The sequence below is a fragment of the Eufriesea mexicana genome, unplaced genomic scaffold, assembly GCF_001483705.2.
Source record: "Eufriesea mexicana isolate 0111107269 unplaced genomic scaffold, ASM148370v2 scaffold3927, whole genome shotgun sequence".
Lineage (NCBI taxonomy): Eukaryota > Metazoa > Arthropoda > Insecta > Hymenoptera > Apidae > Eufriesea > Eufriesea mexicana.
Genome location: NW_016911922.1, coordinates 68,975 through 92,491, shown reverse-complemented (window position 1 = coordinate 92,491; position 23,517 = coordinate 68,975). Strand labels below are relative to the sequence as shown.

The 23,517-nt window shown below is 43.1% G+C and overlaps 1 protein-coding gene across 1 annotated transcript; it reads right to left on the bottom strand.

Annotated features, from left to right (window-relative positions):
* Nucleotides 1–4,252: 4,252 nt before the first annotated feature.
* Nucleotides 4,253–11,621, bottom strand: LOC108551355 (pickpocket protein 28). Its single transcript, XM_017905489.1, has 9 exons — nucleotides 11,561–11,621; nucleotides 9,367–9,632; nucleotides 9,120–9,265; nucleotides 8,917–9,046; nucleotides 7,456–7,741; nucleotides 6,816–6,869; nucleotides 5,852–6,023; nucleotides 5,351–5,457; nucleotides 4,253–4,461 (listed from the first exon to the last, which is right to left on the bottom strand). The coding sequence occupies exons 1-9, from the start codon at nucleotides 11,619–11,621 to the stop codon at nucleotides 4,253–4,255; spliced, it is 1,431 nt and encodes a 476-aa protein (XP_017760978.1).
* Between the last annotated feature and the right edge of the window lie 11,896 nt (nucleotides 11,622–23,517).

The following is a 23,517-nucleotide window of genomic DNA, read 5'->3' as shown; positions in this document are numbered from 1 at the left end:
TTTAACTAACATCCTTCGAACCTCTACCTCCATCAGGAAAAACCCAGACCTCTACCTTATCCCTATTTCCATGCATACCCTCAAGAACAAGGGACCCGAATCGAAGGGACGATGGTTTACTCGTTTATAACCAGCGTCCTACGATTCGCGGACACCTCGACCTCCGAAACTAACCCCCCGAGTCAACCCCCATAAAAGAATTAGAATTTCCCAAACCTAAACAAATTGACAATTCTAACCTAAACAAATTAACAATTCGTTTAAACTTCCACTTCCACCTACCAGTTCCGAACCTCCTGCCCATCCCTCCAACGAACACACCGCCAATAGGAGGAAAAACATACCCATCACTTAGACATCTCGACAGCCAATGACAGCAACAGACGAACATATAAAAATACACGACACCAAGAAGACAGACAGTACAAACATCGAAACAACACAAACGACACCACGGTAGAACGCACATCGCTAAGACATATTGTAAATTGCTGTAGATATATTGAAATTAAATTATATTTAAACCTTCAAAAATAGTTTACGTTCTTAGAACGACGTAAGCCTTCGCCTGAATTCTTCATACGGTCGATAAGAAGATTCGGACGAAACAAGGTTTACGGACGCTATCTGTATACCTATTTCGAAGGATACCTGTCAAAGTGACAGGTAAAGGACACCACGTGCCTTTTTTCTTTAAGGATTAGTTTAATTTAAAAACAATTATATATTATATTAAGAGTCTTGATATAAGTGAACTAAATCTGTTACCATCGTATAATTGCAGCAACCCTTCCGTCAAATTGACGAGTTCCGTAAATCTAGTGTTAAATAATAGTGCAAAGGTGTGAGAGAGTGTTTTAACCCTTGAGTGTGTCAGAGTGTTTTAACCGTTTGCACTCGAGAGGTGCCTCTCAGTCGCCATTTAATCAAATTCTAAAGATGGATGTTAATTAAAATATCAAATTTACAATTACCCAACGATGCTTGGAATATCGAAGTAAAATAAATCTACATCTTAATTTGCATACGATTTCTTATGTACCGTATTAAAAATATCGTCAACTTTATAGCAGGAAGTCCTCGAATTACTGTTTTTCTGTAACAAAAAATTCATTTAACGAGTGCTTTCACTCTTCACTTACATTTGTCTCTATCATAAACATCCCTTACATCCGATCCTCTTGTACGCAGTCACTTTCGTTCTAAGCTCAAACACTCTTGACATTCTTTCAGGGCCGTACTTATTCCTTTTCTACAATAATTTACGGGTACTAGATCCCATTAATGTGTAAACAAGAAATAAAAATACATAAATTTTGTTAGAGAGAGAAAGAATATAGGTTACGTATGGTACAATTGCCGATATAGCCGATATAAACAAATTGCTTAGAGATTTATGATCTAGTTTTTAAACGAGAAGATTGATGGTCTTGATGAGAAATTGTTTGCAAGAATGTATATTCTATTGATAGAGTCTGCTGATTCAATTCTGCTGGTCAGGTATAAAGATTCGAAAGTCTCTTAAATTTCTCGAAGTCGCATGAGAATTAATGAAAGATAATAATTCCGAACTGCGCATAACAGCGTTTATAATTTTGAAGAGAAACAAAGGTCGCAGCAATTCTCCATTCAAGAGATTCAAGATTAAGCGTACGTTGAACAAGTTCATAATCATGATCATAAATACTCGTATAACGAATTATGCTGTATTCTTCCACTGGGTAGATACTACATACCATTCTTCTCGAAAGTTACACCCTGAACATTGACAAACGAAATGGGTATCGAAATAACCTACATTGTCCCGTTGCACGTTGAATCGTGGTGAAAGGAAATGGCGGCGATGAATCTTGATTTTCGTGTCGGGGTACAGGATCACTTGCGTCGCAGGATCGACAAGAAGCTGAGTACACTCGGGCTCATTTAGGTCGGTTCTTACGTACCGAGCCCTTGAAACGTGGTCGACGCCACGGGTCGCTGCATCATTGCAAATTTAGCAAATTTTAAAGAGCCACGGCTATCGATTTTCCGGAGGAAATTGGTGTCAAAGCGAAGATGCTACCGGTTAAGAGCACGCCGTCGAGTATCTTGTTTCTGCGTTCGACAAACGAATCTAGGGTGCATCGGGTTGCCAGAGGATATTCCTTCCTTTCTGATAACATAATCGGGGTAGAAAACCGAACGGGGTTTGAAATTGGACACTACTTAAAGGGACGTTTAATTTAATTCCATTCCCCAAAGTCGACTAGATCGGTGGCCCTTTTGTCAGAGCCTTTTCCATGCTCCGATACGTCGCATCCTGAATTTTCTAGTCGCGACGGCGGTATTGGATTTGATCGAGGTCTCAGCCTTTGATGTTCGCGAATCCTTTTCTTGATTACGAGCCGCGCGTATGTCTGCAGCATTCCTGTATGTTCTTCTCGATCGAACAATGTCCTAACGCAATAACGTCGTGACGAGGAATCGCACATGGCTGCATATTCCGCCGGGTAATCCAGCAAAAGGTATTAATCCGTGCTATTAACTGCGACTTATCGCAAGGACGAAGCGTGCAGCTCGTTCGAAACGATAAATAGGGAATTCAAAGTCCAGATATTCCACGTGATCCTATTAACGATCTTCGGGACGAGGTTCTATCGAGTATGGGCTTTTATTCCCGGGACGATCGACGTTTGCCGAGGCGGAAATGCAGCCAGTTCGACTCGCGAAAATTTCTATCGCGCGGAAACACCTGCGGCGAATTCGGGAGATCGTCGAACAGAACTAATGTTGCTGGGCAATTTGTAACGAGGCTAGCCGCGCTTGCAGGCCAATTTATGAACATGAGACAGCGGATCCTCGCGTCAGAGCGCAGATAAATTACTTTGTTTTGGCGTCGAAGAACCGCAACCCGGGCTTCCCAGGCATCAATATCAACGACTGATGAGTTATCCCTCGCGGCTTCCTATTCCCGGTTCGAAATTACCAGAATTCGTTAATTCGTGTGAAAAAGAATCGAATTCCTAGGTTAAATAATTATCCACAATTGTCGCATGTTTCCCAAGTATAGTTTCGTTCCAGAGTTCGTATTTAAAGAGAAATAAAAATATATTTGCGAGATGTTTGTCACGTATTCGATACAAAGGAACCCAAGACAAACACACAGAGAAATTCTCATTCCCTTTGTAACTTTAATCACGCTTCTACTCGAAGAGATTTCGGATTTTACTGTTCGAGTCAATGGAAGAGGAGGATGATTATTCCGCTGTATGTGTACACACCGGCGACGTGCTGTTTACTCGTACGAAGATTTTTGAACGCCCCAGACCATGGAAAGTTCGAATTGCATCGCGGAAAATTGCGGTGAAACTCATTTCACGTTATTCAGACGGAGGAGCTTGAGTACACGGGTCGCGTCTCGACGCAGCTTCAAGATCGAGTGCGTTGAAACTTGCTGGCACGACGACTAATCTCTTTCAGATCGACGCAAACGTCTGGCTCGTGTTCCAGAACCTGTTTCAATTACGCTTTGCTGTCTGACATTCGCGTAAGAATAGACGGGATAAATAGACGAAGAGGATACCGAGAGAACTTTACATGGAAATTGTACCAATGACTATCGTACGAGTATAATGTAGTTACGAATAATAAAAATATGTAAATATGTTATCCGGTTGCTATCGTGTTCCTGGAGAATCGAATTTATCTTAGTCGCTGGATATCTTACAACCAGGACCGAAAATCGTTACCACGTTGGGTTCCTGATGGCGACATTTTTCTTCTCGAATCTACCGACCCAGACTAATTTTCTTGACCCACCACCATCGCCTCAAAACGAATCACATGTGTCTCGTTAATAACACTCGATCGTAACATCTCGATCCTTCTGGATCGTAACATCTCGCTCCGCTCCTGAGGCATTACGTTCCTTCCGGCGAGCGAGAAATTTAGAAAATTCTCTGGAACTACATTTCTCACATGGTTTATAGAGATTCGTCTTCCTTTCAGCTAGCGGAATTTAACGAATTGTTTCTGGAGACGTGAAATTCTTCAGACGTCGCAGACTCGGTGTTCATAAACTTTAATGCTGATGGCCCGATCGATACGAACAGAATTCGATGTCTATTCGAAATGGAATGGCACCTTTTTTGTAACGTTGTTGATTCAAGCGAAGTAAAAACATTTGGGAAATAAGCATATTTATTGATTCGCGAAGCGAGTGGAAACTCGGTAATCACATAAAAGCGTGATAAATTCTATTTAAAAGCGGACACTATTTTTCTCGGTTTGCATTAATCGTGGAATATGAAAAAAATTCGTTCCAGTAAATAGGCTGTATAATATTCGTACGAGGGATTTCATCTTGCTTCTTCACGCGAGTCATGCAAATTTCGATCATGCAGTTTCCCACGAAGTAAATTATTTCTATGAGACTAATGATGCTGAAGCCGACGAAAAATCCATATAATCCACCAACGTTGCCTGTAAAATAAATTCCTTTCGATAACCATGCTTTTACAATTTGCATATTATCAAAATATTAGATTTGAGTGCTTGATGGAAGTGAAGGTTGGTTTGAAAAGTTTGTTGTTCGCGCGAAAAGTGTACGCGTGCTGAAAACGAAAACGGATATACCTGGGAATTCTAAATATTTATATAGAGCACGGAACGGTGCGTAATTTTCGATATTTGTCGAGCACGGTACCGGTTTCCGCGAGTTTAGTAGCCTTAGGCATATCCGGTCGCTTAACCAAAACAAATGGGCACGCCAGTCACTTCAGTATTCACACGACCGTCGAAACGTTAACACGTAGTTAAGCCGTGCTCGTGAAAATTCATTTATATTTTCCACGTGTTCTATCGCGTTCGTTAATTATAGCATAAATTAAATATTCGTTTAATATACCTCCGTAATATCGGAGACTTTTGACTCTAGTAGTGCTCTCTACCGTCGTTCGTTGTAACTATCTAAGCGCGCGGTAAAACATGGCGGGTGACACGTGTCCGATCACGCTCCGTTTCGCCTCATTGCTAAATTGTTAAACAATTACGTCAGTGTTATACAAGTCGGTGTGATAAAAGTGAATTTTTAAACGCATTTAACTTAACGGGACGTAAATTGTGTCGTGATTCCTGTTTCGGAGCGTTCATTCGTCCAATGCTTCCTTGCCAAATGGATTCGTCGTAAAGGTATGTGAAAATATTTTCTGTATCGATATGAATAGTAGAATAATAATAGAAATGGCGTCGATAACCTACAATGGCCGTTAAAGTGTAACAATTTTACGTTTTAATTACAATACTTGGGAAATGGGATATTTTGAACAACGCGTGCAAGTATTTACGTACATAACCAATAATATACACTCACTTAATTGTTCGTACCAATAGGCGTATATATCTTGCTTCAAGAACACTGTCCCCACCTTTTGGAAATATACGTGTAGAACGCTATGATTCGTCACTGTCATGTTTGAACTGCAAAATATTTAGGAGAGTTATTTAACCCTTTGCACTCGAGAGGTGACCATCAGTCACCATTAGATAAAATTTCGAAGATCGATATTAATTAATATGTCAAATTTAAGATAATGTAACGGTGTGCGAGCTATCGGAATCAAAAAATTCTACGTGTTAATTATTACACGATTTCTAATTTATTACTGAAAGAAATATCGCCAGCTTGATAGCAGAAAATCTTTGAACTCCTACTCATCTTTAGCGAAAAGATCGTCGAGTGCAAAGGGTTAATAACATAAAATTATTAAACGTTATCATTATTAAATAATGATAACATTAAATAATAACGTTATTAAATGTTATTTAATAACATATTTAACAAGAAATTGGCGATATTTCAACATTTTCTTACAACATCATCTTGTTGGTTACACCAGACTGTACTCTAGAATACGAAGTCTCGAAATAGTATCTCATGTCATCGCAATCCGGGTAACAATCCTTGCAGTTTATGATCGCGTTCGTGTCCTCGACGAAGATTGACCAATTCGTGGTCTTGTAGGGTATAATATCGTAGGATTTGCCTGGTAATTAAAAGAACATAAATTTCAACTTATCCTCACAGCGCTAGGCGTATTGTAGGCTTAACACTAAACCTACCACGACTGGTCAAATGGGAAAATGAAAGAGGAAGTGTTTCAAGAGAAATGAAATCGGAAAAGACATTGGAAAATTGAAAATTCGTATATTAAGAGAATTATCGAGAAGTCGAACATGCAGAATTTTTATTCAAAAACATGAAAACGTTCGATTAGGCTGTGGTAGGTTTAGTGGTAAGGGTCCTAAGAGAAAGAGGGTCATAAAAGACAAAGGGATAGACAAGAAAAAAGGTAGGCCCATCGGGGAAAACGTTCGTCGTCCACTGATAGGTGTGCAATATTTTCGGGTTAGGGAAGATTTAAGGGGAAAATTAGAAAAAGCGAGGAACAATAGAGTAAGAGTGTTGCGTTGAGCTTGCTAGCGAGAGGTCAGAGGAAGTCGTTAGGAGAGTCGTTTGGAGTTGTGTTTTCTTTTTGTATATACACGTATGGAGACCACACTACACTCACTGTCAGAGGGATTCGAGAGAGTTTGAGGTTTAGATGCTCTGTTTCCTACAAGTAGAAGTTCCTACCACTGATCTCCTGTGTCTGAGATCTGCTAGGTAGCCTTACTGACGAGACCACTAGCAGAATGATCTTTCTCTCTCTTTTACTCTCACACAGTATTCAGTAGTGTAGCCTTACACGTATACTCATCCCTGTTTAACCAACCGCTTCCTTCTTATAATCTCCTTTGAAAAATAAATATAGTTACTGCAATAATCACACACTCACCGTAATATTTCATCAAACAGTCTATGTCTTCCACGTTGCAAGTCTTCTTGAAACCTAAAAACGATCGACAAAGGGGAAGTTTAGATGGAACGAAGAGAAAACTTCCCAGACTTTCTCTGCTCTTAGGCCACGCGGCGTAAACGAAGCGCAACTTCCTTTCGGAATATTAAAAATGAGCCGAAAGCACAGGTGGAGCTGCTGCCGAATGGTGCGATCCGCTTTAAAGCAATCTGCATCCTGGATGCGTCAGGGTGCTCGCGTGTACACGGCGTACGAGCTCCACCCTGCTGGAAGATTGGCTCCTTCCGAAAATTCCGGCTCCCGTCATCTCCACTCGAAATTTCAATTTCGAAAACGCGACGCGGATTTGATGAAACTGCGCGTTACTTTAATCATCTCTAACCCGTCCAATTTTTCTCCCCTTCTATCTGTCATCGTCGTTCCAATTAAGTTCCCCTCTGGACCCCTAAAGTACTCTACATTTTCGTCGCTTTTATAAGAGTAACGACGTTTATTTGAAATAACATACGTCATTCGAATTCCCTCAAGAACGCGATACGAATGGAAATCTGAAGAGTTGACTGTTCCACGGGAGAAATCGAAAAATAAAACAAGAGTTGTCCACTAACTCTGAACCAACCTTCCCGGTAGGGGTAGAAGAACGGCCTGCATTTGCAGTTGTTCCATATGTGCATTAGCTTGCAGTCGACTATGCAATAGCTGTTGGTGTAGGTGGCGTAATCTGTAACGCGTTCGTCCGGAAAAATGCAGCCTCGTTGTTCCATCGGGTAAGGTCGAATGTTGTCAGAGCTGTGCAGCCCGAGAGCTTCCAGTCTAAAGTACTTCTCGGTTAAAGGAGCGACGAGGATCTCCGAAACGCTGCCACTGCTCGTGTCAGGATAGTCGTAAGGGTCGAATACCATCACCTGACGAATATGCAATGCAATATTGGGGTATGTTCGTTAGGATTAGTTATTTTCGTTGGATTAGAAGACTCGAATAATTGAACTTACTAGTCAGGCACGTCGACGAAAGAGATTTTAACGCAGTTTTTTTGCTCGTTTCAAGTTATTACAATCGAATTTCTATTTTTTTTCTTTTTCTTTTTTATTTCGAAATTTAAACCGTTGCGTTATATATGAAAAAAAATTTGATTAAAACATATTTGATATTTCAACGCGAGCACTTTGTTTATTCGGCGTTGCTACTATCGATTTTCCTTTTTTAATCATTCAGATCGTTACTTTAGGTAAAAAACAGAATTCGATTAGTCGGAATATTCATCGAGGATTGAAACGAAACACGTTTGGTATTTGAACGAGAGTCCATTATTACAATCGATCCCTTTTTTGAATATTTCAGATCGTTACTTTTCGTAGATGAAACGAAAATAATTTTCGGGGTTAAATTATTCCATAAATGGCGATAGGGGGTTGGAACGAAGTACGATACACAGGCAAGGATTTTTCTAGTGCATTTGAAGCATTTAGTGCCGAAATGCAGTTCGTTTCGCGCGAAAGAAGAGCAACGCGATCACGAATAAGTAACATGCGCTGGTTGAGCTTCTTCGCGCAAAGCTCCCGCTTTATTTCCATCAGACGCGACAAATCTTCCGTTTGAATAGATCTCCCGTGAAAGAATTTGCTTTCCTCCGGTTCCACCCGCGAAAGTTCCCAGCCGATCTATCGCTTACACGCTACCTTGCGCCGAGGTGCCTTTGCTCTTCATAATTCCTAATCATCCGTGTTTCTCCCGCGAATTAAACGTACGATCGTTATAAATTCAGTAGCTACACGAGCAGTGACGTTTACAACGCTGTTTCGCTGTTTAGAGGCGACGTTAAATGGCACGGAACGCGGAATATGTGCGTCCAACATGGCGAATAGTCGCAACGGTGGACCAAGCTTTTTCCAACAGTACCACAAAATGCGTCGCGCTGCTTAATGACTTTCGTCGGCTTTTTGCGGGCCAAACATTCGCGTTTCGAAATGAGGATAATCGTTGATGACCGTGGTTGAAGAAACGGGGACGATTAGGGTGGCAAAATGGCAACATTTGCGCATTCGAATGCAATTTAGGGGTAGGAAAAATGAATAATTACCTTCCAGCCGGGGGTGGCTAGTATGGGGTAGAAGTAATCATCCAGAAGGGGATCCAATGTCACGGATAGACCATTATACACGCCTATGGCTCCGACGAAATAAATTCGAGACTCCCTCTGCCTCGGAGATCTGTTGCAAATGCGATTAAAGAACGCCGGTGGTTGTAAAAGAAATTTCTTATTTCTCGGACAAACAGACTTACTCAGGAGGATCATCCATCTCGAGGATATAATTGAAAATGCAACAGAATCCGTTCTCCGTTTTTCCAACGGCAAATATGTCGGAACAGTTCCTCTGCTGGTCGCGGAAGAAACACCGCGAGAGTATTCGCGAGCATTCCGGAGTTAGCTGAAATTTCCTCTGTGTTATTAACTCGTGTTCCACCACTTGGCGAATGGACAGGAATAATCGTGCAACGAATGTACATCGTGTTATTTGCCGCTACTCACGCGTTTCATTATTTTGGCGATATCGAAACTGTTGTTGTAAAACCTCGATATCAGTTGGATAATTTGGTCGTAATTGTCGGACATGTCGAACGATGATTCGTACAGCTCGCCGAGTTTCGATATCTCGTTCATTATTTCCTTCACCGTCAAGTTGCTGATCTTCGCTTCGTACCTGTAGTGACCAATCGAGATTAGAAGCTCTATTTTTGTCACGCGAATTTTCATTAGAAAATCAGCGTGATGTTTAACGCTAAATCTACCACAGCCTAAATGACCGGTTTCGATTTTTTCATCAACAATTCCGAATTCAACGTTATCACTTTAGTCACTTGATGGGAATAGTGAAGAAAAATAATTGGAGGTTCATATCAGAAACAACCCTTGTCAATTTCATTCAGATTTTAATCGTCATAACGCACTCTGATAGTTGGAAATAAGAATTATATTGGACGCCATATTTCCTGAATTATAATTCATGGAAAATTCCCCAGTCGTATCAGAAATAATTGATCACAGTAGACTATCATCTTTTACTCTTAAAAATTGAGAAAAGGACGAACTCTTTAATTCTTCAACGTACTTTCTTACTCAATTTTTATTAAAATCCTCCTTCTTCGAATTTCTCATCCACCGGTCATCGAAGGAGTCGTGGTAGGTTCAAATAATAAGCGTGTTTAAAGAAACTTCAAGCACATCGAGACGACCGATAATAGAGCTTATATTTCACTCTCGAGCGAACGATTCGAGACACGTCCCGGCCCATTAGTATCATTTAGTTCCGCTTAATACTTAGCGAACTTCTCCCCGGTGTCGCCGATTCGGTGCATATTAATACTTGATTAAATTGGCGAAAGCTAATCGGGCGCGAATTAGCGTTCGTTAAATCGACGCGCGCGAATCGATAACTAAGTTAGAGCCGGCGTAGCGTCGATTCTCGTAAACGGGGGCCCAACAATGAACACACGTTCCCGGTGATTATCAAAGCGATTAGGTGGCGGCTGGCTGCCGGTTGCTCACGGTTCTTCAACGAGGTCACGCTTTTCGAGTGCAGTTATTGAAATTATCCGTGCCAGTGCAATTTTCTGCAGTGCGGCGAAACGACGTGCTACATCCCCCATCCCCAAACCCCTCCCCCTCTTCGTCGCCTTCTCTTCCTCCACCTCCTTCTCCACCTTTTGCTATTCAACCCCGTGGTTCCTACGCGTTAAAAGCCGCGATGCTCCCTCACTCGTCGCGAAAGCTGGTGTTTATTTAATACTCAGCAGCTCCTCACATTTCAGTCGCGAGTTGCGTGGCGGATCGAAGACTTATCCTGTTAACGGAGCAAATAGAGACCGCTGGAAACACAGGAATCAGGCCTGTTGAAAATGTTCCGGCTCTCGTGTCGCGGTTTCGTTCATAAAATTTAAGGGCTGCTCGTTCAGAGCCACCACCTTAACCCTTTCACTCCTGCGGACGTTGTATGACGTCAAGCTACAACATGACTGCCCAACTGCGAACGTGATACAACGTTTATGGATTTCAAAGCTGTTAGAGCTTACAAAATTCTTTGTGAACGCAATCCAACTGTTCTGACGTGTCCTACTATCTCTTACGATAAGAGAGAAATTTTTTCCAATACAATCTCTGTATTATTTTACCCTCTGTCGAAAATATTGCGAGACTTTGTATTTCACGTCTAGTGTGCACGTGGCACGCGATTTTTCGTCTGCTGCCAGGATTTGCAAATAAATTAATTTAGTGACTTCTGAATTTTTGTATTCATCTTCATCACCTCGATACTATATCTTGATTAAGTTTTTATTACATTCAAACAAAAATAAAATGTGTTAAATTAATTCAGGACAAGGTGTTTGCTACTCTCCTTGTAACTCACGAGTGAAAGGGTTAATCGAACCCAAACGAAGAGGACGAAATCGTAAAGGGATTTTCCAATTTTTCTTTTCCCCTTTTCCCGTCTTTATGGGAAATATCCGCGAAGCTTATCGGTCTTCTGCGTCCGAATTTGATCGTGTTTCAACTTACCGGGAAACATCAGCTCGTTGGTAGGGTGGTAATCCGGCTCCTGTTACGAAGAGGACGAAATCGTAAAGGGATTTTCCAATTTTTTTTTTCCCCTTTTCCCGTCTTTATGGGAAATATCCGCGAAGCTTATCGGTCTTCTGCGTCGGAATTTGATCGTGTTTCAACTTACCGGGAAACATCAGCTCGTTGGTAGGGTGGTAGTCCGGCTCCTGCGTGGATGTTATAGGCATGTTCCTGTATTCTAGGGTAATGGCGCAAACGAAAGAGATCGCGACGAGTATGGTGCTCACGTACACGAGAGACCACAGGAATCTGAAAATACGCAGAATTTCGGTGATGCTGAAATAATTAGTGTTTCGTTGCCGTTTAATTTCCTTTTAATCAAATTGCCAATAAGATACAAAGTAGCGGTGAAGTCATAAAAGGGAGCTCGTAACTAGCTCGCGAATAGGAAGGCTCTCGAGTTCCTTTTCTCCCTCTTTTAATGAACGTAATACGCGTTCGGTCGCCATTAAACGCGCTCGATCGCAACGTGAACCTCTATAAAAAATAATACTTAAAGCGGTTCGTAAAACGATAGTCCGCTGGAATCTTTTTCCTTTTTTCCCACGAGAAACAAGGATCCCTTTTATCACCGAATACGCTTAATAAAAGTCGTTCCGCACAGTGCTCTGTGTCTAATTACGAGCCCCGTCCCACGAGTTGTTTCATTCCTGTTTCTTCACTGATCTCTTCGCCGAATCTACGTGTGCCTCGAACTTTTCCCGTCTTCATCCTTCATAAATTTCCTCCCCATCGTTCGATCCGATACACTCTCGGAGCAACACCGAACAAATCTCGAGTCTGCCGTTCGTAAGGTTTAATCGAATTTGTAATTGTTTGTCCCGGAGCTTCCCAAAGAGTAACGTTTCCCATGTTTCCCCAAACTTCCAGCGAATGTTTGCATCCTCTCCATAAGTTCACCGCAACGCAGACCACTCGGCTCGATACCGTTCTCACGAGCAGCAAACCTATCCGCACTTCTCTGTATAATTATGTTCTTACGCGATGCAGGTGTACAGAAAATGGGGTTAAAAATTAAAGCAAGTATGGAACGAGGTTAATACCGTGTATTCGACGGAAAATATCTCGACGCGAGATAAAATTGGGATAATTTTCGCGATTCTAAAGGCGCTTTCAAAGTGGTCGAAATTCGTAACACGATTAGTATGATTATGCCAGCGTTAATCCGTGAATTATCGCGATATTTCACTTACTTTTCGAACCAGGTTACCCCGTCTTTCACGAAGTGCTTGAGGCCTACGAGGCTGGAGTGCTGGCAGAACAGACGCCAATATTTTGCGAATATCTGGGAGCAGCTCAATCGCGCGATGTTTTCGCGTGAAACCGATATCGGATATTTGGACGAAACGGGGAATTTTCTTCCGCGTGGATCGCCGATGACTGGTCCGTCATGCAGGCCCACGAGAGCCGGCGCCATTGTTATGGCAACGCGGAAGACAACGGGCCCCGTCGAGATGTTCGACGCGGACGCTCGTTACGCTGCGAGGATCGTAATTAATTATTAATTAGTTCGCTACGCCGCGGGTGTTTGGCGTGAAAGCATAACGGAGTGGAGAATTGTCGTGCGAGATGGTAGGATAGCGAATAGCGTGATGCAGGTAAACGGAACGGAAGGAAATAAAACGGAACGGAACGGGACGAAATAAAAGGCGCGCGGGAGTGAAATTCGAATTTCCGACGAGGAATCCATGGTGGGGCATAGGTGTGTGCACAAGTGGAAAAATGCGAGAGAAAATAATATTAATTGCGTGGAATCTACGGCCGGAATCGAACGAAAGCGAATGGCGACGTGGTCGAAGTAAACGGAACGGAGCGGAATGAAAAGCTCGCAAATGAAAAATTCGGATTTACGACGATGAATACTTGGCTTTCCATACACGTGCGCGAGCAACGTAATACAAAATAAATAGACGGGAATTCGAAGAATGTTGAGTCGAGTTAGATCGAGTTACCCTCGATTTGAATGTCCTCGCGCGATAGGATTGGTGATATCGATGGAGTCCAAACGTTCTTAATTAAGTTCTCGGTTATGCAACCTGGACGAACGACCGTCTCCGTTTAAGCGTTGAAGAGGACAAGGGAAAAGCAGAAAGGTAAAGGAAAGGTAGAGAGAGAGGAAATAAAGAGGAAGCGTGCATTTAAACAAAAAGGGAGTGCGATAGGGTGATTAAATTTTTATGGGAAACGTATATCAACGATTGGATGCAGCGCAGCCGAAGCGTCGCGGCGCAGTTATGCCGGACGCAATATATCGGGTGGTTACTCGACGTTCCACTGGCAGGATTTCCACGACGACTGGGCGCCGCGTCGTTCCTCGATTAGAATCGTAAAACATTCGCGGCCTCGTTTCGCGCGATGCACGCGTCGCCCGGGTGACGGAACGATTCCGCTTCGAAGAGATCGCGTATCTTGAACCATTTAATTACCGATATGCTCCGCTTATCTCACGCACGGTCAGTTGCTCGTTACTGCTAGCAAGTTACGGATCGCTCCTGTGCACCGTGCCTCCGAGCGTATTTATTGTCGCGACGGATTCCAGTTAAATCACGCGCTTCGCTTTTATGGCCGAGTAGAAGCCGGTTTCTGAGTTATATCGCGCGTCAGCCCATTTGCTCGTCGTTTCGAAAAAGCTGGCCCGGGGATCCGAAAATGGGCCGGTCGGCGATAAAGCAACGTAAGAAATGATAAATCATCGCTCAACAAGTGACTCCAGCAGGTGACTCGAATCACCCTCTCGACAGGTTGGCCTTGAATCCGGAACGTAACCGGTTATTAAGGCCATAAAACTTCGGGACTTCATCAGGTGTCAGCTTCGTGACCGGAATGATCCGGCAAGAGGGTGGCTGGTGGCAGTTGAGTCGCTAATCCAGCCCCGGCTATCTCACGCTCTATCGTTTCGAGTATGCCACGACCCGGTGTTGCGTACGTGTGTCGTTATGAAAATGCGTGGCTCGCGCTCGTGAATATATTACAAGGCGGTTGCACGTGCAACCGTCTAGCTGCAACCTTGCAAGCCTAGCCGGGGTCAGGTACGAGCCGGTGCACGCGAAGTAGATCAAGTTTACGGGACGTTGATCGAATCTCCATACTCGGCCATTTTAGTTCTGTCGCATCGGGACGATAGAACGGGAATCACGGTACGATTATTCCCGCGAACGTTTCGCGAATTCCTGTCGAAGTTCTCACGAGGATTCGCGAAGGAACCGTCTCGAGTTGGTAAATTTATTCGCGATTGTTTGCCCAGATATTACGTTGGTATTGCGTCGCCTGAGTAACTCGCTTTCGTTGACATGCCCTTCCATTTGGATTTAGCGAGGCTGTTTTATCGCGTAATTGAATTATACCGATACTCGTTTAATGGGGTTGATTTTGTTCTTTATTTGCTCGTTTCCCTGCCGACGCCCGACTAATGACTTACTTATACTACTTCGTCCGGGCGCTGCGAAGATAATTCGTCGATTCGTGTACTTTTTGCTTCTTTTTCCTTTCAGTTCTTTTAATATCTTGTAATTTTAACACTCCTGACCCTTTGTTTACAAAATTTTCGATATTTTATTGCGAATTTAGGTTTAATCAAATTTTAACTACTTGTCTCTATATTATTTCTATGATTCTACATATTCACATACGATTGCTCAATATTAATTCGACGTCTCTATCGCGGTATTCCTCCTGATAGAACCAAACACTGGATATTAATATTTGCTACTACCTCGATTGGTTCAGGCATATAAAATTGAAATCTGGAATGTCTAATCGAGCTGCGCTCACTCTAATCGCGCCAGCCCGGATCAAAGCGCATCACGCTTCAATAATTAATAACGCTTTGTTTCTTGCGACTGCGTTGCCTAGATTTCGTAGCTGGCATTAGATCCAAGGCTGGGCGATAATTCATAGAACGGGAACTGCGCGTTTCCACGATGAACCTTTGTGGTATTACGTCGCTTTGTGATATCCGATGTAGCTGTGTGCATTTATCGCTGACCCCAGAAACCAATCCAGCTCTCGTACATTCTCCGCGCGCGCTTCATCTCTTTGCTCGTTCGCGTTGTTTACTTCGAAAATCCATTAACAGAAGTAATTAGACACAGCGGTACGTTCGATGAACACGGTTGAAACTGAAACGAATAACGTTTTAATTCATCATTCCCCGGGCAAAGCCCGTTATATTTCTCTCGATACCTCGAAAAGCATCCCCATTGTGCGATTCCCAGAAAGAGAAGAATTTCCCGTGTTTACGAAGGCAGTCGATTTTTCGTAGTCCGACCGACCAGGGAAAACGTGATAATTCGTGCAACCACGAAAATTGCAGCGCAACGAATTTATTGGCACCTCGAACGAAAACGTGTCCATGAACATCTACGTTTTTAGCGGTTCGCTTTTTAAATTCGTCCAATCGAACGAGTCGCGGCACTTTTTGCTTTACACCGTCACGGTTGCAGGTGTAAAAATTCGTCTGCCTGTCCGCGATACGGATTTAATGACGCCGACTCGTGGCGCAACGCGGAGAATTGAATGCAACTAATACCGCGGAACCAGATCGGTTCGGCGGCCTCGAATCGGTGTCTGTGTACGCCGGGTGTAACGACGAAATCCCCGAAAAACCAACCGGGAGACATCAATTTCTGCTTTGTCTCTAAATAATAGCGAATGCCAGGCAACCGACTCACGGGTATTGTCCGATAAATCTGTTACGAGCCAGGATATTTCCAGCCGTTCTACAAGCGAACGTGTGTAAATCGCGAGAGGATAATCCGCGTGAAATGGGTTTCTTCGCTGGAAATCTGTAATGGCTGCTTCCGCCTTTACCGAAAGCCCGTAATGGTGTATTACTGAAACTGGATAAACGAATGACAAATGGGAACCGAGCGCGTCGCGTTCGAGGAAAGCTGAAATACGATTATAGGAAGATGGGGAAATCCATGGGAACGTCCAGACATTTCCTTTCACGTCGGCCATTCCAATGGGGTTCCTATTATGACAGTCGAGCAACAATTAAGCGATAACAATATCTATTTCCACAAAGCGGCCCGGGCTCCCGGAGCGCTGGCAATAATTCACTCAGCTGGATCGCTTATTCACGCTGAATTTCACCTTCGTCTGTGGTAGCCGGTGCAAGTCGATCATCTCGAAACCTCGAGCATGTTCGAATGATCGAGCTTCGTAACAATAGCCGAGAGCAAAGCCTCGCTACTCGCATCGGTGGCAAATGGCGTCGATGAAGCGTCGGTAGGGCGTCGACTTTGAGCTTTTAATCCTTGAGCCAAACTACTTGCTTTTGGCAGCGATCGAACTTGCTTCTGTGTCTCCCACGGTTGACTAAAGGTGTCTGTATATTTGTAAGAATGTATATAGGAATACTAGAGAACACTTGGGCTTACCTAGTTGATGATGGACAATAAACGGTAGCCTAGGGTTCAGGCCGAATATTTAGAGTGACGTCTGAGGTACATGTGGGAGCACGAGTCACCACGTGCAAGGATCGGATGGACGGGATATTTATGACTTTATCGAGTGCGAACAAGGAACAAAAGTTAGGAATACCTCTGAGTATTTGGAGTATCTGGCATACCGAGTGAAGGAGAAAGGAAGCACGCGTAATAGGGGTGCAAGGGCTGTTTTAACACTATGCCGTCGCGTGGTACCGCGTTGGTGTCATACGAAAACTATCGGGAAAATGCTGGTGACATCACGTTGGTATCATACGCAAATGATGAGTCAGTCCTACTGACGCCAAATGAAAGAATCCCGATTAGACGTGCTGACGGCATAGAGTTAAGACCTTTGAAGAAGAATCGACGTGAGAGTGTCAGTTGTGTGACCTAGTCTTTTAGTTTATAGCTCACTTCTAAGTCCTTTTAGCTCGTAATAGTCGAATAACGTTTTAATTCATCATTCCCCGGGCAAAGCCCGTTATATTTCTCTCGATACCTCGAAAAGCATCCCCATTGTGCGATTCCCAGAAAGAGAAGAATTTCCCGTGTTTACGAAGGCAGTCGATTTTTCGTAGTCCGACCGACCAGGGAAAACGTGATAATTCGTGCAACCACGAAAATTGCAGCGCAACGAATTTATTGGCACCTCGAACGAAAACGTGTCCATGAACATCTACGTTTTTAGCGGTTCGCTTTTTAAATTCGTCCAATCGAACGAGTCGCGGCACTTTTTGCTTTACACCGTCACGGTTGCAGGTGTAAAAATTCGTCTGCCTGTCCGCGATACGGATTTAATGACGCCGACTCGTGGCGCAACGCGGAGAATTGAATGCAACTAATACCGCGGAACCAGATCGGTTCGGCGGCCTCGAATCGGTGTCTGTGTACGCCGGGTGTAACGACGAAATCCCCGAAAAACCAACCGGGAGACATCAATTTCTGCTTTGTCTCTAAATAATAGCGAATGCCAGGCAACCGACTCACGGGTATTGTCCGATAAATCTGTTACGAGCCAGGATATTTCCAGCCGTTCTACAAGCGAACGTGTGTAAATCGCGAGAGGATAATCCGCGTGAAATGGGTTTCTTCGCTGGAAATCTGTAATGGCTGCTTCCGCCTTTACCGAAAGCCCGTAATGGTGTATTACTGAAACTGGATAAACGAATGACAAATGGGAACCGAGCGCGTCGCGTTCGAGGAAAGCTGAAATACGATTATAGGAAGATGGGGAAATCCATGGGAACGTCCAGACATTTCCTTTCACGTCGGCCATTCCAATGGGGTTCCTATTATGACAGTCGAGCAACAATTAAGCGATAACAATATCTATTTCCACAAAGCGGCCCGGGCTCCCGGAGCGCTGGCAATAATTCACTCAGCTGGATCGCTTATTCACGCTGAATTTCACCTTCGTCTGTGGTAGCCGGTGCAAGTCGATCATCTCGAAACCTCGAGCATGTTCGAATGATCGAGCTTCGTAACAATAGCCGAGAGCAAAGCCTCGCTACTCGCATCGGTGGCAAATGGCGTCGATGAAGCGTCGGTAGGGCGTCGACTTTGAGCTTTTAATCCTTGAGCCAAACTACTTGCTTTTGGCAGCGATCGAACTTGCTTCTGTGTCTCCCACGGTTGACTAAAGGTGTCTGTATATTTGTAAGAATGTATATAGGAATACTAGAGAACACTTGGGCTTACCTAGTTGATGATGGACAATAAACGGTAGCCTAGGGTTCAGGCCGAATATTTAGAGTGACGTCTGAGGTACATGTGGGAGCACGAGTCACCACGTGCAAGGATCGGATGGACGGGATATTTATGACTTTATCGAGTGCGAACAAGGAACAAAAGTTAGGAATACCTCTGAGTATTTGGAGTATCTGGCATACCGAGTGAAGGAGAAAGGAAGCACGCGTAATAGGGGTGCAAGGGCTGTTTTAACACTATGCCGTCGCGTGGTACCGCGTTGGTGTCATACGAAAACTATCGGGAAAATGCTGGTGACATCACGTTGGTATCATACGCAAATGATGAGTCAGTCCTACTGACGCCAAATGAAAGAATCCCGATTAGACGTGCTGACGGCATAGAGTTAAGACCTTTGAAGAAGAATCGACGTGAGAGTGTCAGTTGTGTGACCTAGTCTTTTAGTTTATAGCTCACTTCTAAGTCCTTTTAGCTCGTAATAGGTATAATAATACATTGGAATAAAACACCATCTCTAATTCCTTATATTTGCCAATCAAAAATATCCCTACATGTATCTGTGGAACGAATGTTAGCCTGAATCAGACACACCTTGAGACGACGTTATAATGGTCACTAGGGTTCGCTGTGCTTAACGAAGGGCGAATAAGTGACCGAGGAACTGCGGAAGACAATCAGTGTTCTTCGTTCGTTCTTTGGTGCTCATTTATTCAAACAAGTGGAATAACGAGACGTTGGTTCATATCCGTCCGTGATGAAAAATCCTCTCGTATCTAAAGATGTGTTTGAAAGTATGACTTACAATTAGTGTGCGAGTTGTTAGAGTTTGCTTGACGCTCGAAGGCGATTAATCCGGGGTTATAAATCGTACTCGTTTTGTTCGTTAACTTGTTTGTACTCGTCACGTGGAAATGGAATGAACCCAATTCCTTTAATTAAAGAAGTTGCTTAAAAGAAGAGCAGAGGAAGAGTATTAAACGAACCTCTGTTCCTGTCCCGTTCCGGCGACTCGTTCATCAAATTCTGCAGATATCGACAAGCTGCATTCTCGCGCCATTTTGAAACAGGAAATTATTCTTGATCGCGAGTATCGTTGACACGTGACACAAGGATAATATGCAGCAGCAAAAATATGGCTTTAACGATTTTCCACGCGATTAAACGTATGATTTAAACATTAGGTGTCATCGATAAACGTGTCCACGTGACGACCGTATTAATGTTTTATCTTATAAATCATACATTTTGTCCGATATAATTTCTCGTCCACGGCTGATACGAGGGTAAATCTGATCAGGTCGATAATCATTAATTTCCTGGAATTTATTTCTTCCTCTAATATTCGAGATAATTGATAGAAACACACCGGGAAATAGGATATTTACGCAAGTAGAAATTACATAGAACCAATAGCGTTCCTTCTTTTCCACCGTGTGCCACGCTTCGCGAGATCAGCTTTAAAGCTTTAAGCGAACCTGTAGCAAAGGCTCGTTAGAAAGCTCGCGAGCTTACGGTGCGCGGCATTCCCTTGCAGATTGCTGGATTCCCTTTTGCTAAGTCCCTAGAGAAAGAAACCCGGAGGACCGCTAATTCCTCCAGGAAATACGTGTCTTTGGTTTCAATCCCTTCCGATGGTGAAAGTGAATGCGTGAGATAGTTCAGTAATTATTCCTTGTTTCCAATAGTATTTTCTTATAGTTCCTGTGTTCTTCTACTCTATCGTAGTCTCAAATGGTAGTCTCGAATTCGACGAAATAGGAAATTAATTTATCAAGAAGCGACTTCGATTGACGAAGGAACAGCCAAACTCTTTGTGTGTCAATTAGTGCGGATCGGAATCTGAAATCGGTAACAATTTTATTACGATATGTACTTTAATACCATATTAAAGGTTAGTGGATGTAAGTGCAGGGAAATTATAGAGTACGTTCGTGTAACAAGATATTTCAGGTTAAATTAGAGTTGAAATTAAATCCTTCCGATTACTGTGAATACTGGAATGTCAGGAGGTATTTACACTATCAACAGAACCTCGCAGTTCCGAGTACTTAATGTGGTAATGTCTAATCCCCCTTTGGTCAGCCAGTAGTCACTAATGATCATCCTGTGGTACCTAGTGGTCACTGGTGGTTACTGCTGACCAACCAGTGGTCAAGTTCTTTAAAATCCTTGCTCGTAGTTACTCGAGTATCATGGACATTTTTAAGAATTTCTTTTTAATCTCGACTATAAATATCGATGGACAGGGTCTTTCTCTTGTCAATAGTACAAAATAATCACTTGATTTTTTCTTTCTTCTATTTTTTTTTTTTTTTTCTTCGGTAATATGAATTTAAAGTGCAGTATTCAACTATTCCGATGAAATTGAAGCTTAAGAAAATGACCGTGCCCAGGTAGGACAGTGTACGTATTCTACAGTGAGACTTAACAAGTGACAGTGCCCAGTTTTGCACGAAACGAAGGATTGCAGGAATAAAATGTGCAGCGCAAGGGTGCCAGAAAGGAATTCCAGTTAGAAAGAAAGCAACGCGAGAATACCGAATGTGAACCAACAATGAAAAAACAGGGTCGAGGCAGGGAGGAAAAAGGAACTGGAAGAATATAAAAAAGCGTTACAGGTCTCCAAAAATAATACCAGCAGCAGGGAGAACAAACGACTGTAGTTGAAAAAGAATAACATCAAGGCGCAAGGAAAAATGAAATTCCGCGAGAAGGAAAATACGTCTGATAGTGGCGAAGATTTTCTCGTAAATTCTGCAGAAATTTCTAAGGAAAATTATGGTTGTAACAGGCGCGTTCCGGGAAATTAGATCACGAATCAGGGGCGAAACTACGAGATCGCCGATGCAAAAATGTGACACGATATTACACGAACGAACGTTGTGCAGGGAAAATGGCGAAACGTGCTAATATTTACCACGAGCTCGATCACGTTGATTCTTTGTCGCTCTCGCGTACGAATACAACTCGCCCCAATAAATTGTCTGTATCGGCGGTTGTTTGCCCTCGGCCCGTTTTTCATTCCCGCCAGACGGGTCTGGTCTCTTTAAAAGCTCGAACACGAACAGCCCGACGAAATAAGCGAACTCAACGACCGCGATCAGGCTAAAACCGACGAAGATGCCGCAAATACCGCTGGCGTCACCTGGAAAACGTCGATCGAACGATGAAGTTGCTCTCTCGCCCACGAGAACCGAATTAGAATACATTAAAGACGCGGAGAGAACAGGGTGGTGAGGAATATTCATCGGAAAATGGAAAAGACAGAGGTTCCAAAGAACCTTTGCTCGATCGTCAACCAAACACCTCGAGTATGCGACGAAAGTCTTCATCCCCCTGTATAGACGCTGTTCATCGCTGATAACTTGCTCTAATTGATTGAAATAAACCACTTACATTTTGAATATTAAGAAACGAAAATTAGATATTTATTCGAAACATAGATAATTAAGCATCAAACGGTCAAGTGATGTAGTTCTAAAATTTTGAAAAATTCAGAAAACGATCTCATCCATTGCTGGGGTCATTTATTTAGTTGAAACTTTGCAAGTTTGTAGATTTAGTTATCCAGCTTAAGGGCAACTGCTCGATAATTTTTAAGATATTTATAATTAAATCTTTATTATTCTTTTCCTTCCGAATAGTTATCGATAACTGTCAAGTGGCATTGTGACCTAACAGCAACATCGCTATTAGGCCACAATGGCACTTAATAAATATTCGAAATAAATCTGTAATTCAGGCAATTATAAAACTCTAATCGTAAATATCTCGAAAACCATCTAGTAGTTGTCCTTATAATGATATATTTTCTTGACCTGGATGACTAACTCTATAAACCTGCAAAGTTTCAAGTAAGTCTATGACGCGAAGGACTTGTACTCTCCTTGTTAGCTGCGATGAAGAGTGCGTTATGGATAGTAATTTGACAGGGAATTCGCATCGAACTTTTATGCTTCAAGGATTATTAACCACCGCATAGGGGAGATTTATGTTTCCATGTTACGACTACGCGATATTACGTCGTCAGGTGTCGGGGGGTGGCAAGGGCGTTCCCTCATTCCTCCGCGAAAGGGAAGAAAGGAAGTGGATTTTCCTAACGAAAAATGTATGTCCTTTATCCCGAGTGCATTACATTACTTGTAACCGGTACCACGAGCGTGTGTACATAGCACAATGGATCAACCCGTAGCCGGAGCTTTTCCCCGTGCTTTTATTTCCTCCTCCAGTCGCCGGCCAACAGATTACGTCCGCGTGGAAACTTCGCGCTGCGAATTCTTCGTTACACAATGAAACCCGTCTGTATTTTATGATCTTTGCTTTCTCGCTTCTCGAACTTCGACTAGGTAGTTTCCAGCCGGGATATCGGAATCTCTTTTCCCCGTTATTTACCGTCTATTCCGGGCGTTTATCGAGCTTGGTCACCCCGAGCTAAAAATTTTAATGAAAATCGAAAAGAGAGGGCGAGACTCTGGCTCCGTTTGTGCTTCGGCGTGTTCGAAATGGGCTGTGCACCTTCGTGCTTGACTGATACCTGGGATAATAAAAGATGGAGGAGATACAACGCGGAAAAGTAAGGAAATGTTACTCACAGGAGTGACAGGGATGTTTTCTCTCCCTGTGGATTTCCACGGATTTTGTCACCCTCGAATCGAAGGGTGAAATATTCCGTTGCACTTACCCAGCAGTTCGTACCATCGATAAATCACGTCTTGTCTCAATTTTATCGTGCCAAAGTTGTTGAAGTATACCGTCAGGGTGGACTCGTCCTTTATTTCCATGTTGTCAGGTCTAATTCCACAAAGCACGTTAGACTCGAATCGCGTGATACGAAATCGTGATGATATATAGTGGACGTTTACTCACATTAATTTAATCACGTGTGTATTAGACTGCAAGTTGAACATGGACATCTTCGCGGTAT